Here is a 19,833-nt window from a genome sequence, read left to right as displayed (position 1 = left end):
CCTTCCCTCGGTCTCCATCTATCCATTTGTGTCCTTGTTTTTCCCAGCAATCAGACAGAAATAGCTGTGTGTGTGTGTGTGTGTGTGTGTGTGTGTGTGTGTGTGTGTGTAGACAACTGGAAAAGATCCATACCAGGACCTCACTATGTGTGCATGTGTTTGTGTGTGTGTGTGTGTGTGTGTGTGTGTGATGGGCAGTATCATATACACACACACACACACACACACACATACACACACACACTGGGCGTTCTCTGTAAGAAACCTGACATTTACACCCTGAGAAGGATGCACCATCTTGCACATCAAAGCCCTCCCAAAATCTCTCTCTCTCTGACTCTCTCACTCACTCTCTCAATCACTCTCTCACATTTTCAGTTAATTTTAACACCCTGTGTTTGCTATTTTGAGATGCTTTTTTTTCCAACCTAGAGGGTTATTTTTATATTAAAATATATTCCACTCAATTATTGTTCCTTGATTCCTCGATACACCTGCACTCATATTTTGCTGTTATATGATCTGCACCCTCTTGTCTTCACAAAAGCTTCTGAAGAAAGAAAACAACACGAACAACATGACATTCATATGTTCTTATTGATTCCCAGTGAGCGTTATATAAGCACCATGTAAGCTTTACGTCAAATGAAAGCACAAAAAAAAGGGAAAGCAAATGGAAATACTAAATTGTTCCTCTAATAACAACAATAATACATTATGACATGTTATACCCCTGTATCACTTCATATCATGTCATACCTGGAGGCAAAATGTCCTTCAGCAAAACACAAATGACTCTCCATGTGTGTGGGAACAAATGCAAGTCATGTTGCCCAGAAGCGTGTGTTTGTGCTGACTGTGTGGTTATTACTTTGTGATCATCTGATTTATTTAATTGTTTGGTAATATGCACCACTAAAGCACACAATATACAGGTAGTAAGACACCTAAGGCCAACACACATATAACATCAGAACAACCATTGTTTTCTTTGTAAGCCTGCATGATGCTTGTGAATTGACATCACTGTGTCAGGATACAACATGTTGACATGCATCAAATAGCAGCATTCGCTCTCTGGACTGGAACATCCCAGCCACCGTACCTTCATTATTTCTTCTGTCTGGTATGTTAGAACATCTTCTGTAAGAAAAAGAGAAACTTATTTTTGAAATTGAAAAATACCCAGCAGCCCTGCCATTATAAAGATAATATTAAAGAAGACATTGCCTGGCGTGCCGCAGCAAGAGATATCTGTTCTTCAGGTGAGAAACCAACTAAAATAACTCACACTCAAATTACTAAACTAACAGGTGAGGTCATATTCCAGCATAGGAGTGCAGATTAATTTCTGGGGTGCATAATATAATCTGCTATGGACAATACTGCCGCACTTTATTTGTGCAGTAAATTGCAAGAACTGCCTTAAAGCCCTTAACATTTCACTTTAGTGTTTTGTACATATTTAGAGGTGCATATTACCAAACAATTACTTTTATCAAACAAGTAATCAACAAATCCATTGTTTGATCATCAGAAAATACTGCAAAAACATTGTCAGGTTCTACCTTCTCAAATTTAAGAGTAAATTGCTCTGACAAAACAAGCATTTTGAAGACATTTTGAAGAAGTTCTTTTTACTATAATTTTCTGACATTTTATTGATCATTTTATTGATCAGTCAGTCTCTATTCTCTATCATCTACCTGTTTATGATATGCTGGTGAAAGTGTTATACTTTTACAACTGAAGCAAGTGTTGGAAGTTTGAGGTAATGTACGGTAATATAATATGAATTAGCTCCACACCCTCATCATTTTGGAAAACGTCTAATTTGTCAGTCATGCACTGTTGACTTTATTAAAGTTTAACTACCTGCTCAACTACCAAGGTGTAGTGATAAAATATTTGATTCATTTGATGCTTCAGGAATCAATATGCAGAGACTTACCAAGGCACACACACATTTGCTAACACTTACACACCTACACACGGCTCTGTCGTTTGTGTCTTTGATAATTATGTGAGTATAGTGGCAGGGTAATTTACTGCTGGGTAATTGATCTGCACAATAATCAGAGATACACAGCGGCTAGCACACTCATTTTTGCAGGCACACACACACACACACATGCACAGAGAGAGAGACTCAGTGATCTAGTGTTGAATCAGTGCAGCCAGCCTGGTTTATGAGCTATATTAGGAGTCAGATTTGAGAGTCCCTCTCTGCTGAATTTGACGCTCTTATAGTTCAGGGACCACCGTTGTCAGTGTCACGTGTATCTGTCAAGTTTTGGATTTCTCTACATGGCAAAGTGCAGCTGTAATAAGAAAGAGAGAATTTAAAGAGTTGGGACTCTGGTGTCTTTTTGTAGCCTTTGTAAAACCAAAAACACAAGAGCAAAAGGGTGAAGAATGAATTAAATGATGTGTTTATCTAAAATGAGCTACAATTGTTAGCATGTCCTTTTCTTCTGTAAAGTCACCGGGGTTCTTTTAGAATGAAATAAAAGTCAGATTTTACATTTTCCTTTATCAACTGGTGAAGATACTGACTTTCTACCGGGACATGTAGCTTTAGCCGTTAGCTTTTTAGCCTGATATCATGTACACAGCCATGAAAAAAGTCAGTCGAACACAGTGTTTTCAGCTAACTTGTGTCGCTAATGTTTGGCATGCTAGCTACAGCGGATAAAATCTGCTAGCGTCAGTTGTCATTTGAGCAGTCAGCCGCCGGCTAGAAATGAGAAGCCTGCTTTTGTCTACCTCTTTCTAAAATAAAGACTCCATTGTTTCAAAAATGACTAAGAATTTCAAGTGATAAATCTGCCACTTTTATCTGCCGCTTAGAGAAGCTTGACATATGTAACAATGTTGTTGCTTGTTTGTGAACACGCACCAGGACAAGGCCATGTTTGAATTATTGGTATGTTGTGTGTATGGGATGGTAGGAGCGAGGGGGGCGAGGGGGGGGGGGTAACCTAGTGCTGGCTGTTTTCCAGAGCCAATTTCCAGCCTGAAAGCGGGAGATAACACAGCACTGCTCGGGAAGGGAGTAAGAGGATGACTGAGAGGGGAGCAGAAAAGGCAACTAGGAAAAAAAAAAAGGAAATGGGAGTTTACAGGCCAACCGGGATGGAGTAAGAGGATGATGGAGAGAGCAGCGAGACAAGAGCGAGGGGGGAGGAAGAAGGAGGAAAAAAAAAAAAGGAGCGCAGGAGCAGGAGGAGAGAGATAGCACGGCGGGACCGGAAGAAAGACGAGAGGATTAGAAAGAGGAGACGAGGGTGAGATGAGAACAGCAGAGGATGGGGAGGAGGAGGAGAGAGGCCTGGAGTGGAGACTGACGGGTGAGTGGAGGACCCTTGGTAGAACAGGGGGGAGGAGAAGGAGTAGTGGTGTGTGTGTGTGTGAGGGGCGGGGGGTCGGTATTCATTATGAGTCATGCCCAGGGAGGCTGTGTGCCACTGGGAAAACAGCTCACTGACAGTCCCAGGCATCAGAAGGCCTTCTGGAGCTTCACATAATGTGTGTGGTGTCATCAGGGAGACGAGGGACAGACAGACAGACAGAGGTCAAAGTAAAACTGGAACACAACAGTTCCCTCTCCTCTCTCCTTTCCTCTCCTCTCCTCTCCTTTTCTCTCTTCTCGTCTCCTCTCCCACTTTCTGTCCTCTCTCGTTTTCTCTCCTCTCTTTTTATCCTCCTCTCCTCTCCTCTCTTCTCTCTTTTTCTCTCCTTTTCTGTCCTCTCTTCTCCTCTCGTTTTCTCTCATTTTTCTCCTCCTTTTTTCTCTCCTCTCCTCTCATCTCCCCCTTGGCGTTTTATTGTATAGGCGCTGATTACAGTAACTGCAGCTTTTCAAGACCAGACAGATCACTGCACATGCATGCACACACACACACACACACACACACACACACACACACACACACACACACACACACCTTGTTCCACTTTATTAACACCTCATGGCTAATAGCTTTACATGAAAGGTCCTACACATTTTTTTTTTCATATCTTACTCCATCTCTATCTTTGTCTTTCCATCTCTCCGTATCTCTCTATTTCACCTCCCCCTCTCCTCCTCTCACAGTCTAAATGTAGCGAGCAATCACAATATTCCATAATAGTTCAAGCCCACGCTGTTGGGTTATAATAGAGGGACGGAGAGAAGGGAGAGATAAGGAGGGAGGGAGAGTCAGATAGAAGAGATATTGATATGCAATTGCCCACGGATGAATAACAGAGCACAGAGAAATTGAGAATGTAGAAATGAGAGGGTGAGGTGATGTTGTCGTTTGTTGTTGTTGTTGTTGTGTTAAACCCTGCAGCTCTGAGTCTGTTTTCTAATCCAGTGCCGGCTTATTCCCGGCCACAATCACTGCTACACTCATGATGAATTTGTCACTTCTATCTCTCTCTCCTCAACACAGCCAGAGTTCTTTTTTTTTTTCTTCCACCGCCTCCTCTCCTCTTTCGGTCTTATTCCTCTCAGTTTTCTTTTGGCATTTGCATTTGATTTTGTCTCCTTAGTGTTTTCATTTCTTCTCCGTCCACCTCCTCCCCCCCTCTGTCCTCAGCAGCTGTTGTTTGTTCAAATGTCTGAAACATATTTACTGTACGTGTACCTGACGATGACCTCTTGTGGTCGTGCAAATAATGACTGTTGTCTGTCATGAGCAGAGACTTTGAGGTGGGTGGTTGTGTGGGAGATTGGCATGTAAACTTAAAAGCAATTTCTTTAATCAATGATTGGACAATCAACAGCTGGTAATGATCAAAAAATGACCAAAGTGCACATCAGTGCATTATTAGAGCAATTAATTAAATAAATACATTTCAGTTTAAAGGAATTTTTAGACATTTTGGGAAATACGCTTATTTACTGTCATGTTTGTACCGTAAATAAGAAGCTACCACCACAGCAGCCAGTAGCTTAGCTTACAGGGAGAAACATAGATATATACACATGGATACTGTATCTATAGGATAACTATATAGGCCATAGGATTTGTCTTTGGTCCATAGTTTAACCACTCTCTACAGAATGTATGCTTGAAGTGAATTTGTAGCTTCCATTTATTATTATTATCAAACCTAGATACAGCCACATGCACATATAAGAGCCAACCAGTGTCTGAACACCTACCTGATGATCTCCCTCAAAGAGTAAAGGCTGCTTTAATGTTCACAAACACGCAGCCCACAACTCATTTTCATTTTCATGCTGCTTTTGGTTTTCTTTCTACGAAACAACTGATTGAGCAGAACATGTAATGTGTTAAATTGGAACTACTTGCTTCAACCAATATACAACTTACTGTATACATAATTCATGTACTGTAAATAATGGGGGAAATGTCAACAGAATGAGTGTGAAAATGTGAATATCACAGAATAGTGAAGCATATTGACATGCACTGACATTTGACATTTTTAATCTGTGTAACTATTAAAAAAAAATCTTGAGCCTCTATTCTATATTGTTAAATCATCATAGTAGCTAGCTATATTACAATACAATATGAAAACAGAATAGAATGAAATATTTCCAAAACATAGACTCACCTGTGGTAATATTGGCCTACTGTTACGTTGGATTAAACAGACGTTTTTTGGTATGAAAACCATAATTTTTGATCAACAAAGTATTCTGTATGACACATTAAAGTTATTTTGTGACTACCCAAACTGCTGGACAATGGAGTGATTGATTGATTGACAATTGAGTGAGTTATGGTAGCTGTGAGAGCTACTCCAGACCAATATACATCGATACAATGGCTTGTAAATCTAGTATCTACACATATTTATCTATAGGGGGAAACATATTGACATATTTCACCACCAAGTTACACAACTTGGTACACGTCTCTCATCTTCTACACTGATGATTACTATATTTTCGATTGGTTAAATTATCAATGGTGGTTAACTGATAATCAGTTAATCACTGACATTCTTAAACAGCTGTTTGCATTATGTCAAGCTGTGATCGTGATCCTTTCCTTAAGTAGTTTTTGTGCCTAAACCCAGCCAGACTTTAACCACGGACGTATCAGATCAGGAATCATGATCAGTCATATGAATCATTTATGTAATGTAACTTCCATTTGTACGTTTTGTAATGCGTTGATAAACAATGCAGTCATGTGGATAGTGGCGCCACATCAGAAAATGCTCATACTGTATGGGTCATTATAGACGGCGATGACATACAACCTGTGTTGTTGTTCTCTTTCATCCTTCAGTATATACTTTACTCTCCCCGCTCTGATGATCTTCTCCTCTTCCTCCCTTTTTGCTCAATGACAAACATGTGGCTCCTTCAGTGAAGGAAGCTCATAATGATGCCCTTTGACTAAAATGTCCTGAAGGTGTTGACACAAACACACACACACACTCTGTTGAATGTGTGTGTGTGTGTGTGTGTGTGTGTAGTTGTCTCTTTTTGTTTGCATGTGTTTGTCAAATGCAACATATTACTAGGCAACCCCATGTCTGCATGTGTGCGCTCACAATAAAAAACACATGCTGTGAGTACGGCCCATTCAGTGTGTGTATGTGTGTGTGTGTGTGTGTGTGTGTGTGTGTGTGTGTATGTATGTGTGTTATCAGAGTGGAAATTTGCCTGTAAATGACAGTTATTTGGTTGCTTTTGGGTGGAAACTGTGCTCTGATGGTGGGTTAGCTTCATCTCTACATTGTGTACGTGTATGTGTACGTGTGTGTGTGTGTGTGTGTGTGTGCGTGTGATGAGGTGGTTGTCTGTTCAGTAGTAATCACAGGGCTGCCCTGAGGTCTGTGCTCCAAGAGCAAGAGAGGCTACATAGTCAATTGTTACAACCAACAAAACAAAGTCAACACAACAAACACACACTACAAAGCAGCACAGTGAAGCGTAACAAAAACACAGTTACAACACACACAATGTCATTTACAAAATTAATTAAAAGTGAATAATTAAACTGTCTGGATATGACCAGCATTTTTTTTTTTTCATTCTAAATTGAGACCATAAAACACAGAAAACATGACCTCATCTGTTAATCTGTTCCCTCTCAATCACTTCCTCCCTTGTTCTCTTCTTCTTGGTGTCTCTGTCTCTAAACATGGATGTTTCTACGGGATTTTAGGGCTTTCCTTTCGCTGTGTTTAGTCCTGACAGAGGAAAAGTCTACACTGCACCAGAGCCGCTTAATCTGACTATAATGAGATCCTCTCAAGTCGATATACAGCAGCTAAGCTGCACGATCAACACCACTGGATTACACTGTGTATGTGTGAGTGTATTTTATATATTAGTAAATATGAATGTAGGCCATCTCATTACTCTAATACTAAAACTTTAATGATGTATGATGTACATTTTGACGCGTGACGTACATGGCATCTACGCATGACATGGACATGGGTAGCAGGGATGTTTAAGAATACAAATACATCATTTAGATATGAACAAACACAAACAGCAGTAACATTCGTCCCCCCACATACCTCCCCTCTGACCTGTCACCTGAATGTCACAATTTGCCATAAACACCACACCCATCTTAGTCATAACTCAATTATGTCAGTGGAAACACACAGATATCACACACATACTGTACTGCTTACTCTCGCTCTTTCTCAGACAGTCACTGTGTTGCACTCACTTGTTGACATGAAAAGTGACAAATGCTTGCCTAAAGAATGAAAAAAGAAAGATAGATAGAGCAGCCTCCATTTTCTTTTTTTCCACAGACACTTAAACCCTCCTCTCACTGCATGTACAACCGTCTTAAAACAATAGTAATGACATATGGTCCATTTGTTTTTAGGAGCTTTCACTCTTTTTTTAAACAATAGACACTTTAGATCAGATAAATTTGTCTGGACCTTCTCCCATTATATACACAACCTCCAGTTTTAAAAAGTCATGCACTATGGCCAAATGCAGTTCTGACTTGTATTTTCCAAATGTTAAATCTTCCTGCTGTATTCCAACTATTCATGTCCACCTGGACCATAAACTTACTATCTTTCATTTTTTTGAAAGTGGGGTTAAAATATGAGTCATATTTTATTATTTTGTTAATATTGGTACATGGTTAAGATATTACGTTATAAAGGTTATTTTGCATATTTTTATCAAGCAGTACAGATGGTTTCTAACAACTTCCAGTATAGGCCCCACTTTTGGTTTAAATGAGATTACATTATTATTGTGAAATAAATAGATATAAATACAGTAAGTAGCTTTGCGTTACACCACTAATGAGTAGTAGCAGTAAACATAGAAGTACATATGCATCAGTGTGTGACTTAATTCAGCCCTTAACTCACTCACTGCACTTATCAGTTAGTCCACTGGCATTTTACACCCCACATACATGTAGCCTAAGAGCTTAATTGCTTAAATCTCTATGAATGTTTGTATATGTCTTTGCAAGTGTTATGCACTCTGCTCTCCCCATTGCAGGGAGAACCCAAAGGCAGCAGTTGACCCCTTGTTCATCGTTTTAAGATCATGTCTGTGGTTGTACTGTATTGTACGTGTGTGATGTTGAGTAGCGCCGACAGTACAGATAAAAGAGGAGATCACATGTTTTTTCCTCCAGCAATGTCCTACTTCACATCCAAACACAGCTGAGTTAATGGGATTCCAACTATTTGTTTTTGAGATAGCAAAAGATGAAAGGTCAGGTGGCCACCAGGATAATTTGAAATCCTCCTCTGGAGACCATGAATATTCATAAGAGACAATATGGCAATCTAGCTGGTGGATGTTGGGATATTTTGCATTGTATTTGACCACCCAACCCTCTTATCTCGTATACATCTTACTTAGTTAGTTTCCCCTGTAGTGCAGCCTTAAAAAGGTTATTAGTTGTTAGCAGTTGTTATTTTTTTTAACAAAATGTTTATTTATACGTATTCACATTTGAATTATACATCACTGCTTTGTCAGAATTGTTTTTTTAAAAAAGGAGAACTATTCACAGTTTGGCAAACAAACATAAAAATGATAAATCATGGCAACATGTGCAACCACACAGAGAGGAGTCTCAGAAAATACCTTAAAAGAAACAGATGTTAGTTTTGGCCAAATTCACAATTAAGTCAGTACAGCACCTTATCACACTGGTAATCTAAAATAAGAAATTACAAGAGCCCATCAATTTAAAAACATATCTGTCTCAACATGGAGTTTTGCAGTTATTTTTTCCATTGAGTACACTTTCATTAACTTGTCTTGTCATCGAAGTAGGGTGGGTGGCAGTGGTTTGAGCCAAGATAAAGTTATCATTTTTTGCCATCAATAAAAGGATATGCAGCAAGTAAGCCTTTCTCTTTTCCAAAGCTCCATCAGGGATTGCTCCTATAATATAATACAGTTGGTCTAATGGTAAATCAGTGTTCAAAATGGTAAGTATTTCTGTATGAGTCCCTTCCCAGTATGACTTCAGTTGTGGACAATCCCAAAAATGTATGTGTGATCTCCAACCTGTTTATAATCCCTCCAGCACAAATGTGTAGTTGTTGTTATTTTGTGAAGAAGCACTGGATTATTTCACTACTAGGCTTTTAATTATACAATACATACATACAAGTATTATCAATACTTTGGTTTATGACCAAATTCCTGCAAAACTAATGACATCCCCATCAGTCTCAGCTGTACTTTGCCGTTAGTGCTAATTTTCAAATGTTATTATGCTAACACACTAATACATTAAGATGTTGAACATGATAAACACTATACTTGCCAAACATCGGCTTGTTAGCATTGTCATTATGAACATGTTAGCATGCTGACATTAGCTCACAGAGCCGCTAGCATGGCTGTAGACTCTTAGTCTTGTGGACACTAACAACAGTTAGATACTTTTATAATGTATCATTACAAAAGACTCCTTGCTAATCTGCAGTATAATCACCTCTTAAATCACCTCTTCAATTACCTCTGGTGAATTTTGCCTATAGTCTTGCTATACAGTAAGTCAGAGCACCGTTGATGACAATAATTGTTTTATACAGCTGTCTCAAAGGCTTCTGCCCTTTGCAAATGTACATTTTTTGTACACTAGTAGCAACAAAAAATGGCGAAATGATGAAAACGTTACTTACAATACCTCATGTTTGTTGTTCCATAGAGAACAAAAAACATAAATACCTTTGGCTCAGGACCAAGATGAGATATAGGACTATAAGATTAAGACCAGTATCCATAAAATATCAGGCGTCTGAGAACAGGAATGCTGTCTTAGCAGAAATTCCTCCTTTCACATCCTTATGAATGAATTACTGAGTAATGCAGGATCAGCAATCCTATTCTGGGTTTAGTACATACTGGCCCAGATTTACTGTCAATTATTCGGATATCTCACACAAAGTTAGAATTTTGGGTTGGAGACACTATTCCTTATTACTGCACTGTAGCTAATAAAGCTGAAAATTGGGAAGCTTGCATAAATTTAGACCTCATGTTGAATATCACCAAATACACGTAAAATTAAAATAACAGAGTTATCCATCCAACAAATACTGTGACAATGTGTTTTTAACATTTTGCAACTTCCATATACTTTTTTAGTTAATTATATGTAATGGTAGAGTACATATGGGATTGTTAAGTGTCTTGTTTTGTATTTTATTCGATGTGAAGAAGTCTTTGTTCAAGGTCACATGGGGAGGAGTAAAATTAGATACTGATGATAAAGATCTCCTAATTGAAGATCAGAGAAAAATAGGGAGGGAAAGAGAATCATTCAACGAAGAGCTGGCAGGAATAAAGGAAAGTCAAGGAGGAGCCCTGTAGAGAGAGCATAAATTGTGTTGTGATGATGATGGAAGAGAGAAGGAAACTAAATGATAAACAAGACAAGAGAATGACAGAGCCAGGAAAAGAGCATCTGTGGGAAAGGAAGGAAAGAGTGAAAACAGATAGAGAGACAAACAGAGGGACAGGCAGAGAAAGATCTTTGTACAGCAGACACATGGTCTCTATTGATCACTGAGCCATGTGACTGTCCCCGGGGTGTGTTATGGTCCCCTGTAAGTCTCTCTTTGCCTGCGAGTGTGCTCGTCTGTCTGTGTGGGTGTCGTCACGCCGTCTCGCTGTCCCAGTGTGTTAAGTATACGGGAATTGGAAGTGGCGTCTGTGTCTGCACTTGGACTTCATTGTGTTTAGCATTTCTCCAGGCTAACAAGCTCAGATGTAAAATGACAGTGAGTGAATTGTGGGCGGAGACTGAAAATCCAGAAGCAAATGTTTGTGTGTCTCATGTGGGTCCCAGATGGAGATTAGTCTCAATAGTGTTAACAGTCTATCAATGATGTTCCTCCTCTCTTTTCGTCTTCTTCCCACCAACCACTTCTGCCTGAGTTAAAGCCTTCCAAAGAGTGACATGGTTAAAAAATGATTGATGTTGCACTTTAGCAGAAACATGTGTAGCGAGTTGGTCATGATATAATTCAAACAAGGATCTACAGTCATGCTAGCAGTATGTATGTAGTCTGTGAGGATGTATGTATGCATAGTGCTACTTTGAGCTAAATAGCTAATGTCAGAATGCAACTGTAAAATGTTCACAATGACATTAACATGCTGATGTTTAGAAGGTGTAATGTTCAATGTGTTTACCATCTTAGTTTAGAATTTGCTAATAAGCACTAAGCAACAAGTCTGTCATTAGTTCTGCATATTTGGTCATAAACAAATAAATTTTTAACCTGATGATGGCACTAAAGGAGAAGTCAGGGGATCAGTAAAGTTGTTATAATTTATCCTGAAGGGAACATGAATGTCTGTGCCAAATTTTTTGACAATACATGTATTTATATTTCTTATATACTGTATATTTCATTCAAAACCACAAATGTCATCCTCATGATTATGCTGGATGAAAAGTCAGAGGATCACCAAACATATTAGGATTCATCCTCTGGGGAACATGAATGTTGACAAAAACTTTCATGGTAATCCATCCAATGCTTGTAAAGATATTTCAATCTGGACCAAAGTAGTAGACCAACTGACCAACAGAATTAAATTGTCATCCTTACAGCTTAGCTGCTAGTGTGGCAAAATACCAAGCAAACATTTTGTTCCAGGCCAAGATGAGATTTGCTTTGGGCATTCATGGTCCCCAGAGGATGATCCCTAATGTTTTTAGAACTCCCTAACCTTTTCTCTACTGCATCAAGCCTACCATAAGGCCAAAATGTCTACTTGTTCACATAAAACATAAAAATGTAATGGCCAGACAGCTGTGCAATATGTTAAGCACATTCATACTCCCCAGAGGATGAAACCTTTCCATTCTGGACACGTCTTTGGACCTTCTTGAGCCAATCAAAGATGTCTAATGTCTAACGTCAACATGTCACATTGTTGCTCCAAATCAGACAAACTATGCAGCATCATCTTCAGGATAAACTTTAAAATTGTGAACACTGCAAGAATCAATATCAGATAATGGTGATGGCAATGTATGTGCAAAATAACCATGTTGGAATAAAAAAATCAAACTAACAAGCAGCAGAGCTGAACAGATGCTTGCTTGTTTTCAAAAATGTGCATGGCATTCAAACGTGTGTGTGTGTGTGTGTGTGTGTGTGTGTTTGTGTGTGTGTGTGTGCGTGTGTGTGTGTGTGTTTGTGTATGTGTGTGTTGTGGCTCTGAAAAACGTGTTAGCCATCAGGGAGATAACCTTGATAGCGGGTGTGAAAGCTGTTGCTAGGTAACTATAGAGTGCTAGTGTACCTCTGACTGTGGCAGTTGTAATGTTTCCAGTCCAAGGTCTTATGGGCAATGGTAATAAATGCATAAAACACATATTCATCTGTTTTTAATTGAGTTTTTGGTGGCGATTGGGTACTGCTGAGGGTGTCTGAGGGTGGCAGGAGGCTATCAGTCCTCCCCTTGCTTGCTTGTTGATGAAACTACACTTGACCTGTTCTGTAGTGAAGCATTTGATAAGATATTGGTTGGAATATAAGGGGCATGAGGAAAAATGATGAAGACGTAGAACGCCGGTCATAAACAGATGGAGCCTTAAGCATTTTTAATGTGCTTGATGCTCAGTTCCACTAATAGAAATCATGATTCAAATAAACTCTAATTTCCTTGTCTGTACAAGGCTTCTGTTCTGCTGTGGATGACACAAAGACGTCTCATCGGACTGATTATTTCTGTAACAGTGACGGTAACACAGTCGTTCACAGCAGGTCGCTGCTGTTTCCAGCAGAAGGATTTGTTGTAATTATTATTTTATGAAGAACAAGTTTTCTGTCCAACAAAGTGGCATCATTAATTAAGACAGAGCGTTTGGGCCACATTGAGGAGAAAGAAAGGTTTTGAGGAGCAAGTCGTCATGTTAGGAAAATAATGTGATTTAATGAAAAAAATTTGTTATAATCGGAGAATAAAGTTGGCGCATTTCAAGAAGAAAAGTCATTAAAAGTCATAATATCAGTAAAAAAAATAAATTCACAGTATTACGAGATTTAACTCTGTCATAGTAAACAGATGTCAGTCTTTCAATAGTCACAAGTTACAAGTTACAGGTTTTACCAATAAGACCTTATCTTATTATCAGAGAAAACGAAACCAGTTACATGATGTATGAGTCAATAAGTGGATGTGTTTTGAAGCAGCAGATGGAATACAGCAGGGACCTGATTTTCTCCAGACAGCTGAGCCCAGAGAGCATTCATGACATCAGAAAGTGATTAAAACTCAGTGGGCTTTATGCAAAGGATGTGAAAGGCAGCCAAAATCTACCCGTCGTATAGTTTACTGTGCATTAAGTTATCGCTCTGTGCTCTGCTGACATGGTAGTAAACAGTATCCCATTCAGACTGACGCGACTATTTCATGTGTTGCTTATTGTCCACACACACACACGTTAACTTCACCACCTCTGATAAAGTGCAGTCACAGCTGTCTCCTTGAGTATTCTTGAGTGTGGGAGGCAGTCCCAAACAGAGCAAAGGTGCCCAGTCAAGTGAGGGGCAACCAGAGGTGACACAGCGACACAGAGCTACCGGTCGGAGGAAAGACGTGACTCTGCAGTTCAAGCACAATTTTTTTGGCAAGTTAAAATAGCTGTAGGACACAGCAGCTTATGGGCTGTTGGGAAATACTAAAACATGCAGATGTAATCCAATAAACATAGAGGATTTTACACACAACTTTTTTCCTCAAAATCTCAAATTTTTATCTTTTGACAGTAGCCCTATTACATAATAAATTAAATATGGTGTTTATAAGGTGACCAAATGGCCATATAACACTGGATTACTGAACAAATGGATGACTTTGTTAAGGAAAAATGTCCTTGGCAACACTTTAACAGTCTTTTATATTGAGTGATGATGTTCTCTCAAACTAAAACCTCCTCCTCTCTCATGCTGTTTCTTTCTCATTCCCTCCTCTGTGTTCATTTTAATTTTAGGCCTCCTTCTCCCATCAGTCAATCTTCTTTATGCCTGTTTTCTCTTGTGATTCCATCTTTCCATCTTTCCTTCCTTTTTTTTTTTTTTACTCCTACAATCATCCTGAAGACATCTGAGCACTTAAGGAGAAACTCAATAGCCCTCTCGCCCCTTGTCCGTCCCCCTAGCCGCTCACATGTAGGTTACAGTAGTTCCAACACGTCAAGGTCAACAAGATGCCGCGTTTGACCTCTCGGCTCAGTGCTGTGTGTCCAGCTCAGCTTATCTCTGTTGCGCTGCTTCATTCTGTGTCGCAGAGATAGAGACCCACAGTGCTCCCCGCTCTGATCAGTGGTGGTAAAGTTTCAACGGGCTGGCCTGTTGGAGATAATGTTGGTTAGATAATAAGAGTGCTGCTCCCTGTCCTGTTTCAGCAGGAGTTCAATCAAGGAGCACTCTTGTATCCATGGAGACAGCCTCCTGTGGTAAGATGAGTGTGTGTGTGTGTGTGTGTGTGTGGTCAAAGCAGGGGTTAGAGTTTCACTGTGTGTATAAATAGCAGGTTATAATGGAAACAAACCCAACGTCCTAGTAAAAGCCTACAGTGTATAGTACAGTGCACCATACACTACTACTACTATAACCACATGCTTTTCCTGCTATAATGTTAAAGACATAGTGCTTGAAAAACAGGAAATGTCATGATTAGAGACATTGGAATGACATTACTGAGAAACAAATTGTAATTATAAGAAAACAAAAAGATTGCAAGTGAGGAAGAATGCAACAAAAAGACAGTTAGCAGCAGTGATTTAAAACACTGCCAGTCTTTGTCTCTCTCCTTCACTTTCAGTTCGGTTCAATTTGTTGGCATGTTGCTAAGTTATGTAGATTCCTGAATGACTGTGAAAGTGCACTGATAAATGGCAAATGACACTAATAGATACCAATGAAAACTTCCGTCAGCATGCATTAGCCACATGCTGGTGCAAATTCATCATACTGTCAAACAACAAAGCAACAACACAGTCTATTACAGTCTGTCTGCATTGATTGGTTTGTCTCATAATCACTTCCTGTGTCAGCGCTTCCTGTCCCACCGTCCGTCTCTGCTTTCCCTCTTTGTCCATCTCTTTCTTTTTTCTCTCAGATGGTCATGTCTGTTCGGAAAGTCTCTCCTCGCTAATTCAATCACCCTGCTTCCTGTTTACCTGCTCCTGAAGTCACATTTATGGGAGCGTGTGTACAGCTGAGCAAATATGGATCGGTAACTCAGAGCCAATCACGACTTGTCATCCTGTCCAGTACACTTTGCTAACCGTTGTGCACACAAACACACTCATGCACAGAAATATAAGAATGTCTCATTCATGCTGTATATTAGACTGAAATGACACATTGTACCTGCAGGCTGTCGCACCAGCTATGTTTGCTTGTAATTTGGTTTGTTACAGATGTGTATTAAAGCTGGAATGCGGGACTTTAACATATAAATGAACGTCCATCCTTGCCAAACGAGTTCACACAGTGCTGATTAAGCCTCTCACCACCAGATAAACCTCTCTGTATTTCACAGTATACAAAGTTTCTAAATCTGATGTCTGTGGTGACTTTACCGCTCACCAGTAGTGATGCGTTTTACGTCAACCAGCAATGATTGGTTAGCCAGAGCTGAAGGGTGCCCATAGAGCTTCCCCATTGTCAGAATGACCACACCCCCTTTTGTTGGAGTGCCGGCGCCAAATTGGAAAAACTAGTGGCAACATGCCTAAAAGTTGCTGTGTCACATTTTGCATGTCAAACAATAAAAACCTCCAGAATGATTTCCTTTACTTCCCCAAAGAGTGAAGGACAGTAGAAGAAGAGAACTGTGGGATACGTCTGTGGCAACCCTTCATCACAGTTTAGTTAATGAGGTTAAAGTCAACAGTTATAATGTTAAAAGTCAAGTAGTGAATTTGATGCTGCTTTCAAAGGGCAGTACATAGAACATACTGTAGAGCAAATGAAATCCCAGTTTAATGTTAGCCTGTAACAGCTAGCTCGCTAGCACTGGCTGCAGCTTTTCCCCTGATTTGTTGAAACAGGTACCAAGTAAAACTATTCACCTGCCTGTTCAATGAAGTGAACATGATTATTGTCATAATAATCCAAATTCAAAGTGTGTCTAAATGCTGCATTAACATCTGCCCGAATGAAGTTGTGACCTGACCTGCTGTAGTGAGCATACTGTCTCATTTCCAGTTGCTGGCGTTTCTGTGTTAGTGAACAAATGTCCTCTGACTGGTTGACTTCTGGCCTGGTGCCACCAGTTATAACATAATGTTGATGTAGTGATGTGATTGATATACAATCGATATATGAGTCTGCACAGGCTGTTTTATTTTGAAAACTGACCGGATGCTCTATGCTGTTGCCGTGTCTGACTTCCTGCCCAGCTCTATCTGCTCTGTGCAGTTTTATGTGGCTTCCATCAAAAATAGACTAGGCACGTATGTTTAACGGAGCGGAGCGGCGAGCAACTTCTGGGCCACTTCTGAAATGCGCTGTGGCACGTCTGGTGGGATCACAAGCATTGTGAGTGGCCACAATCAGCTGTGGCGGCCGGAACACGACACAGACACACCAGGTGGAATCAAGCTGTTAGCGATGACACTCATTAACCCCTATTTCTTTCATTTTTTCTATATAACAATGCTGATCGTTGATTGGCAACAACGTAACATAATTGTTTGCCTGATTGTTTATAGGATTTGCCAGTTCATCCCAAAGGTGTTGGGACAATAGTGCCCACATACTGCTGGACCTGTAGATTATATACACAAAACGTGAGAGAAAGGAAGGGAGGGACAGAGAGATGTGTTTGTGATTCAGCAGTTGATAAGAAGATTTGAGGGGAAGGAAAGCGTATGGGAGGGAGGAGAGGAGAGAAAAGGGGGTGAGCGGATGGGAGGAAGGAGTAAGGAGGGAGGAGAGGAAGAGGAGGGAAATCAGAGAAAAGAGCAGCAGCCAGATAGGAGGAGAGCAGAAGAAGAAGAAGATGAGAGGGGAAACGGGAATAATTGATCAGGTAATAGAATCAGAAAGATGGATTGGTCTGTTGGCCTCATCGGGGAATCAGTTTATCACACACACACACACACACACACACACACACACACACACACACACACCATCCTGTGTTTTTTTTGTCTCTTCTATTCTCATCCTCTTCTGTCAGCGGTCTCAGAAACAGATGTGTCGGGATCACATGTGTGTGAGGGAGTGCACAGAAGTGCTTCTCAGAGTGTTTGTGCTCTCATGATTGTGTGTGTGTGTGCGGAGCGTTAAAGAGGATATGATGTGTGTATTTATAGTAAATGAATTCAGCTGGCTGCACCTCTGACTTCCTCTGGCAAACCCGGAACAATACTCATCTGTGTTTGTTCATATATGTGTGTGTGTGTGTGTGTGTGAGTTTTTGTGTATTCTGGTCGCATTTTTTGCTTGCACGTGTGTTTATGATGTTGTTGTGTTTACATGTTCAACACTGCACGCACGTGTGCTTCCATCTTTGTGTTTATGTCTCGCCATGTAACCAATCATGTGACGCCGCCCAGTCTGACAGTGTGTAAATTATTGACTGTCCCTCTCCCATAATGCAGCTGTCAATCAATGGAATCGCCCCATGGTAGCACTCGGAGTGACGGAGATGGTCAAGGGTCAGTTAGGTAGTAGGAGAGATCATGTGGACAGTATGCTCATCATTTCTAATCTGTTTTAGTCTAATCTAGTTCTAATCTCTAGTCTATACAGTCTTTAAAAAGGACTTTACTTAAGGTCTGTGTCCAGCGTTTTGTAATACATATATAGATCTGTATCCTCCAGAAATACCATAGTTCTATTTAAATGTGTTATGTAAATCATTTTGCAAGTGTGATGTTGTTTTTTTCAGCAGAGACAAAGCTATACTGATGGGAGGGGTTATCTGGTCACCTCAGATCACATATGATTGGATACAGTATCTCTATAGACCCCTAAGTGCAGGATTATTCATCAAAAACATTTGACCAGAAGAGAAAAGAGAGTGACACAGCATAAAACTCCAAAACCCCAAAGACATTCAGTAAGCTGTCATATTCCACAAAAAAGCAGCAAATCCACATTTGAGAAGCTACAGCCCAGCAAATGTTGAAAAATGAATCAATAATCAAAATGGTTGCAGGCTAATTTTCTTTTATTCAACAAAACAATTTATCGACTAGTCGTTTCAGCTCTAAAAATATGTAAAATACTTACATCTGCTTTTTATTTCTTTTCCTTAAGTTAGCTGATAGTTTGCATTGTGGAGTCTTGCATCATTGGGCTCTTTTCATTCCTGTTTTCATGCAACTTTGATGAAATATAAAATACTGAGAGATAATGACTTAAAACTGACTCAATCTACAATGAAAAAATATTTGTAATTGCTAAAACTGAGTAGAAAGAACTATAACACCTGACAAAATATTCAATTTAAACTTGTTAATTAATTCAGTCTAGATCCACTTACCAGCTTTTTGTTTTTTTTAGCTTTCAACAGCATCTCACAGTCTTCATCTGTGGATGGAGTTGATGAAGACTATGACATGCAGTTGAAAGCTCCACAAAAAGATCAGAGGTGTTTCTTTTTAAACTAAACTACTGTTTCAAAGTTCCAAAATGAACTTTCACACTCAAACTTTTAACAGTGTTTAGTCATTTTTTATAGGGCTACATATATTTTATATTTGAATGATACACATAATGATTTCTTTAAAAAAAAAAGAAAAACAGAAAGAGACGACACATGACATGACACACACGTGTGTGATGTAATATATTAATCCCCTGCCATCTTTAATTCCCCATGCATATTATGTTCCAAATACTAACTGAACCAATTTATCACTGCAGTGCTTGATAAATGAGATCTATGCAGTACAGCACTCCATTATGGATTATCTAATCAGTTTATACAGTTACAGGACGGCCACATTCTGACACTCCACAAATCAATGCACAATTATGGGAATAAGCTTTTTTTTTTTTTAGTAGCTGAAATAAGCCACAACAAAAACCTAAATTAGAATCACTCATTTGTAACATGAATGCTGCAGTTTATCCCTGGTCTCGGTGGTTTGCGTTAATGTGTTCGTGTTTTGTTTTCCCGTCTATGATTATAATTGCGCTGCCTTCTATTTTAATGGCTTAGTGCTGCCTTTTGCTTTGCTTTGATTTACATGGGGCTCCCCGGAAAATGAGAATCAGGCTGTTGGAGAGACGTTAGCTGGTCTTTTAAAAAATACACAATTAGTGCGTTTACTACCAGCGCCCTGTACGGGTCGATGACGAGGAGCGATAGCCTGCATTTAATTAATTAACTGAAGTTGTTTCACCGCATTGAGCTGA

At 39.6% G+C, this 19,833-nt stretch overlaps 1 protein-coding gene across 10 annotated transcripts in view; it reads left to right on the top strand.

The window, feature by feature from the left end:
* The window catches only part of caskin1 (CASK interacting protein 1), a 116,176-nt gene that overhangs the window by 23,921 nt on the left and 72,422 nt on the right, over positions 1-19,833 (top strand). Inside the window, exon 1 of one of the 10 annotated variants that reach the window (XM_067571273.1) lies at positions 2,975-3,350. The exons of the other annotated variants lie outside the window; for them this stretch is intronic. Within the exon in view, the coding sequence (XP_067427374.1) occupies positions 3,293-3,350 (58 nt within the window). The 5' untranslated portion in view covers positions 2,975-3,292. Of the gene's footprint in view, positions 1-2,974; positions 3,351-19,833 lie in introns of those variants that run through there. 10 annotated transcript variants of the gene reach the window in all.

Source organism: Thunnus thynnus, chromosome 17 (assembly GCF_963924715.1).
Source record: "Thunnus thynnus chromosome 17, fThuThy2.1, whole genome shotgun sequence".
Lineage (NCBI taxonomy): Eukaryota > Metazoa > Chordata > Actinopteri > Scombriformes > Scombridae > Thunnus > Thunnus thynnus.
Note: the sequence above shows the minus strand (reverse complement) of the source record. Positions and strands in the feature narration are given on the sequence as shown.